This window comes from Temnothorax curvispinosus, unplaced genomic scaffold (genome assembly GCF_003070985.1).
Source record: "Temnothorax curvispinosus isolate PA1 unplaced genomic scaffold, ASM307098v1 QBEX01005310.1, whole genome shotgun sequence".
NCBI lineage: Eukaryota > Metazoa > Arthropoda > Insecta > Hymenoptera > Formicidae > Temnothorax > Temnothorax curvispinosus.
In genome coordinates this window covers 114,776-120,783 of record NW_020215090.1, presented here as the reverse complement: position 1 = coordinate 120,783, position 6,008 = coordinate 114,776, and the positions used below count along the sequence as shown (strand labels likewise).

General features: G+C 37.5%; 1 protein-coding gene across 4 annotated transcripts; it reads left to right on the top strand.

Annotated features, from left to right (window-relative positions):
- Positions 1 to 1,236: 1,236 nt before the first annotated feature.
- LOC112454740 lies at positions 1,237 to 5,028 on the top strand. Of its 4 annotated transcripts, none has more exons than XM_025016294.1 (3): positions 1,237 to 1,300; positions 2,678 to 2,798; positions 3,247 to 5,028. In XM_025016294.1, exon 3 carries the CDS (start codon positions 3,355 to 3,357, stop codon positions 4,288 to 4,290), a length of 936 nt encoding a protein of 311 aa, XP_024872062.1. In that variant the 5' UTR covers positions 1,237 to 1,300; positions 2,678 to 2,798; positions 3,247 to 3,354; the 3' UTR covers positions 4,291 to 5,028. The 4 variants fall into 4 exon arrangements, with proteins under 4 accessions (XP_024872062.1, XP_024872059.1, XP_024872060.1 ...); XM_025016291.1 differs by having other exon boundaries at positions 3,150 to 5,028; XM_025016292.1 differs by lacking the exon at positions 1,237 to 1,300 and adding an exon at positions 1,322 to 1,455 and having other exon boundaries at positions 3,150 to 5,028.
- The last annotated feature ends 980 nt before the right edge of the window (positions 5,029 to 6,008 follow it).

Here is a 6,008-nt window from a genome sequence, read left to right as displayed (position 1 = left end):
TGTAACAAAAAAAATAACGAAATGTTACGACAGCTTAGATACAAATATGTATTAATTACAAGTCATGCCTAAATACCTAAATTACATACCAACATGTACAGCAATAAATCCTTGCTTATTATCACTTATTAGATTGAATCTTGTTTCTCGAGTATATATTAGTATAGAATATCTATTTATATATTTCTCTCGGAGTACCTACAAAGTTCTTCGCAAGCTGCAATAAGGAGTACCGAGATGAATAAAAAAAAAATCAACCTAACAGGAGTTTTAAATATGATAAATCACAGTGTTTCGGCAGTACGGCTTTTATTTAAACAAAATTTGTAGCATAATCGAAGTGTCGAAGACACCGGTGTGTTCTCAAAGAAATCTCAGCCTTTATAAACACATAATTAAAGTTAATTGTAATTGTTACTCTTGTGAGACCTTGCGATCTTGCAGCACCCACTGCTCCTTGAAGCTGAAGTAGAGGTTGCGTATAGTGCTTGTGCGCAACGCGACATGCGACTAACTTCACCGACTTCACGCGGATACGAAATCGAGCGAACGAACAATACTAGCGGGCTACTAATCGTAACTGGTTGAACTGTGCTCAAGGGCAGATTTCTGAGATCATTTTGAGACGAAAAGTCCAACACCAAAATGTCGAGACTATAATAATTAGTTATAGGCATTTATAAAGTTAAGATCACCTAAAACTTGCTTGGGATCGTCAAGCGCCGGATGTCAAGTGTACTTTATCTTAAAATTCTATCAAGCCAGAGAATCTGATATAACATCTCAAGATCATATTTAAGACGATTTTAATAGCGTTTTTGATTGGCTGGGTTGAATCGAAAACGTTATAAATATATCTAATAATAATAAATTTCATATAACATTATATGTACGTGTTGCGCCCTAAATCTCTCTAATTTCAATAATTTGAAATTAAAAGCTCGATCGACCGTATCTATAATTTTTTTTTTTACGAAAATTTGTTTTTACAAAAAGGTCGAAGATTTATATTATTAATTTACTATTTTTACAAAAAGCGTCTGAATAATTTATCTTATCCGAGATTCGGCTTTTCCCTCCTTTTTGCTCGTTCCGAAACCAATCAAACGTGTATCATATGCGGCAAAAAAAGGAGATCGAAGAGAGAAGCAGAGAAGGCGCTTTGAGTCGAATAAATTCGCGGGCGGGAGTGGCCAACCTGCTCCGCGTAAAGTATGATGGTAGTATGTAGTATGGTAGCCGAGAGCGCGATACGCACTACGCACTACGCTGACTACGCACTACCGGCACTACGCAAAAGGTAAGTACGTCGTATGTTCGCGACGTTTGCCAAATTAAATGTTCCATGAACGACAAATTGCGCGTCTGAGAGGCCGGATGAGAAGGCGTCGCCCGGGCCAGGCCCCGCTTCGACACGTACGGCGTACGGCGAATTCGGCGCAGAGCTGCCTTCGAGTAAGCATCGACCGGAACACGTCCGTGCGTCGCACGCCGCGCGCGCGATGAAGTTAACCTCACTCACGTCACGTGGTTGCGCATACATTTGCATAATCGAGATTTCTTTATTCATAATGAATTCGCACGTCCGCGCTATTCCGCACTGACCTGATCTACAGACGTTTTTACGTGTGAAAAAAGGCATCGGGGCGCGAAAGTGCGACACAGAGTGTCCTGGCTGAGATATCCAATGTATATTCCGCCAAAAATTGCTTTTGACATCGGGTATCTTTTCCGGTGAAGATATATATATGTATCTGCGTCTCCGTTGTGTTTTTATAATTAAACAATTTTATGTATAAGTTTTGTTTTTTGTAACTAAATTTCATGTATTTTCTTATCCTTTCTCTTTTTCTGTTTGACACTAAATTACTTACATGTCTTTTATTTCAATCATAAATAATCTTGAAGTTTGTTTTCTGTAGCTGAGAGATAATTTTCTGTATTTTCTATCTTTTTTATTTTTCTGTGTCTGCTACTAAATTATATCTATACATATTCATTTTGATCATAATCATATAAGTAGTCTTTAGGTTTGTTTTTCATAGCTGAATTTTCTGTATTTTTTTCTTTTTTTTGTCTGATGTTAAATTATATGTGTCTTTTATTTCAATCACAAGTAATCTTTAGCTTTTTTATTGATGCATGGGCTATACTAGAACTTTCCTTCTCACTTTTGCTAAACTTCAAACATACCCATTTCATTTTAACCCTAGACAGACTCACTGGGGTAATACGTTACCCCACGCGAAATTCAAATTCGCATCATTTCAGCCAAATTTTTGGTTCTTTGTTTTGTTTTTCGAAATTTTTTTACTGTTTTTTTTTTTTACTACCGCAAATTGACTACTATCGTCTTCCCTATTAAACAACAAACAAAATTATCTATTATAAAGTTTTCTAAGAACATTCTGAAAATATTATGCACGCGGTACAAGTTTGGGGTAACGTATTACCCCAGTGCAGTGAGTCATTCACGTATGAGAAAAATAAGTGAGTCTGTCTAGGGTTAAGTATACAGAGAGTGTACTGAGAGATTTTAAGTACAGAGAGTGTACATTCAAATAAAACAAACAGACCTTTTATTGTACATTAGCGCAGAATAGTACAGGCGACTAAATTACTTTAATTGATGATAATTTTGTGAGGTACAAATGATAACGATGGTCTTTTCTTTTAGGTTGAATTCTTATCATTATCAGTTCTCACAGACTCGGTGGCTTTGTTAGAGATCGAACGAGATATAGATCGGCATTTGGTTATACATCCTTTTGTCTAATTTCCTGATGTAAAAGCCCGATGTAAGTAATCCTGTTTTGTAAAAGAATGTAAAAAAGCATTGAAGATTGTTCTTATATTTATTACTAAATGCAGTTTTATAATTTTCGACTTCAGATAAATTTAAGGTTATATGATATCTCACTCTGTATCTAAGTCTTATACAAGATAAATAAAATTTGGAATTGGATGAGCATATCATTAGTATTATACATGGGATATATAGCCCCCTTGGCATCTATAGTTTGCTATAAAGTTTCATTGCATGGTTTTTGTCTTTGTAATATTTATATGTATAAGTATAAGATATATAAAAATTATATTAAGGGCAACATTTATACATTATAGAATTTCTTATTTTTTGTTTTTTTTAGATTGAGCTACACTAATAACATATATTGAATGGACAATAATATAATCAGGATCTATATATATATATTAAAAATGACCATGAACTTTAATTTTCTGAAGAGAATCTTAGGATGGGCGGATGAAGGTTATAAGAAACGGAAAGCTTCCGAGGACCGCAACTTTGAAGGAGAATATATAACACCCAAGAAATTTAAATCCAATTGTAACATGGCACATACAAGGGAGCCGCGTTATTTAACCGTTGATGATAGCGACGATGACGATATCACGTTTCTCGGCGAGCAGAAATGCTCGCCGATAAAATCGTGCGCACAGTTGAACGGTACTCATAAAAAACAGCCGCAACATTACGATATACGCGAAGTTATGTATTCCAGTTGTAAGTCTACCTGTTCTCCTCTGCATCACAGTAAATCGCCTCAGGAGTTTATTTGCCATTCCAAACACAGGATGCCGGACACCTGTCACAAGTCTGGGACATTATCCAAAACTAATCAACTGAAGGAGAAATATCAGTATGAAGAAATGTTGCAAAAACTGCTTCCAGAAAATAAAGTACGGGTATTCGATAAACGTACGGAATACACACCAAGGCGTAAATCCATAGAAGTAATTGACTCAGAAAAGCAGTCGGAAATACTAATACGCAACAACAAGAGTCATTCATCTGTCGCTGATATACCTAAGACGATGACACCGTCATACCATAGAAGCAGCATGTCAAACTGTACTAGAATAGACAAAGAAATAGTTCCTACTTCAAACTATAGGATTGACAAGGACGTCATGGTATATCTGCAGTCCAATAAAATAATTCCAATTGATAAACCCAGTACCAGTGGTGCAGTGAGACGTGCTCCTGCGTCAAAGTTGCCTATTAAGGTTGCCGCGGCTAATTTGTTGCGCGACGAGCTGGCCGCGAAAGCTGTCATAATGCAAGATTTCATCCCGCAAGTTAATAAGAAGGACGACGAGCGTATTAAACAACGGAACCGAGAGGCCGAAGAACTGAAGAAGATGACATGCGTCCTGTCGAAGCTCAACAGATACGTGCGAAATGCAGCCCTGGAAGAACAGCTGGCGCGTTCTATGAAATTCTGCATGACCGTTCTAGAAGACCGGAAAGAGCCAGAGGAACAGTGAGATTGACAAGGAGGTCATGGCATATCTGCAGTCCAATAAAATAATTCCAATTGATAAACCCAGTATCAGTAGTGCAGTAAGACGTGCTCTTGCGTCAAAATTGCTTATTAAGGTTGCCGCGACTACATTCAAACATTTAGATATAAGTAAACGTTGAAAATTTGTTTAAAAAAAAAAAACATTCTTTTATCTAGCATATAATCCTTTAAGGTACAATTGAATATTTCATTTTTATTTCCGAGACAATGCGCAGAGATCCGATGAATAATACCAGTTTTGCGAATATACCTACAGTTTCAGCACGGGCCTGTAACAATGTGTTCTTCCGTTCGAAAGAACCAGCAATTTGTTGATATAATCGAAACAATTATTTCCCTGCTACCGCTGCTGTCGAAGAACAAAAGCGCCGACGGCTTGGTACGGTCCGCGATCTAAAGTTAATTTCGTAGGGAACCCCTTAACTATGCAGTTCCACGGCAGTGGGACAATTTAGGGACGGAAATCGTCGATTACCACGGAAGGATTAGTGGGTACGTCCCCAGGCCAAATTTCCCCTACGCGCGTTTCGCTATATCTTACCGCAGAATCCGCGCAATATGGCCGTAGGTGGATTTCGGAAATTTATTGTCGCCGGCAAAGCGGATTTATCTATAACTCTGATTACATTCGCGGTTTATGGCGATCCGTACGGCTTCATGTGTGTCACAATTGCATTACCAATATTGTTTATACAAATAAATTTACTCACACACAGAGACGTTTAATTATTTAAAAAATATTCCATAACTTGGTTCTAAAATATTATCACTAATAAAATCACTGGACTTTTTCATGTTACGATGTAAGTATAGGTATCATAACTCTCTTACGATTTTTATTATATAATAAAATTGTGAAAAATTTATTTTTTCATTATTTGAAAATTTTATTACGATACGATATAACATCTGTACATGTTCATTTGTGGTTTTTTGGGTTACTCGCTCTACGTCGCTTCGTGTCGGTTGCCAATAAAAGCGCAGCTTTCGCGAGTAATACCTCAAATTGCATTGTGCTTTCGTAATCGATAACATTACCCTGGCTATAGCTTATACAAACGCGACCGAAGCTATTTTCAGACGAAATACGAAAGGTGCGCCGCTTGATCGCCTTTATCCGCAGAAAATCTATTTGGGACGAGCCAGCTTTCGAATATTTCAAGTGAGGAGCCATTATCGCGGAGAGTTGCGTGTCACTGGCCGGAATGATGAATGCGCGTTAAATCTGTCAATATAGAATCTCACGTCATTCAGCAAAAAAAGTCGATTATATCGAAAGAGCTTTTCTCCAACAATAAGTATAATGGTACAGATGGCGGAACGATTACGCAGGTTTTTTTTCCCAACGTGGAGTATATGTATAGCTCTCGTGTCAGTTGGCATTTCAATATGATCCCATCCGGTGACTTTCGTTCTCGCCACTTGTTGCCCAATTCCATTAAAAAAAAAAAAAATCGTATCTTCGTTCACGCGGGATCATGCCGCAAAAGAAATACAGTAAAAATACAGTTCCGATTGTTCCAGCAAGTGCGCATCCTGGAATAACATCCATTTTAAAACGCCGCAAAAATATTTTTACGCACCTGATCCGCTTTTCGGCTCTACATGTATCTATATTGACAGTACTACAATGGCGTAACGATGGGCTGGAACGTGCCATTTACTTTCGTTGACATCCGA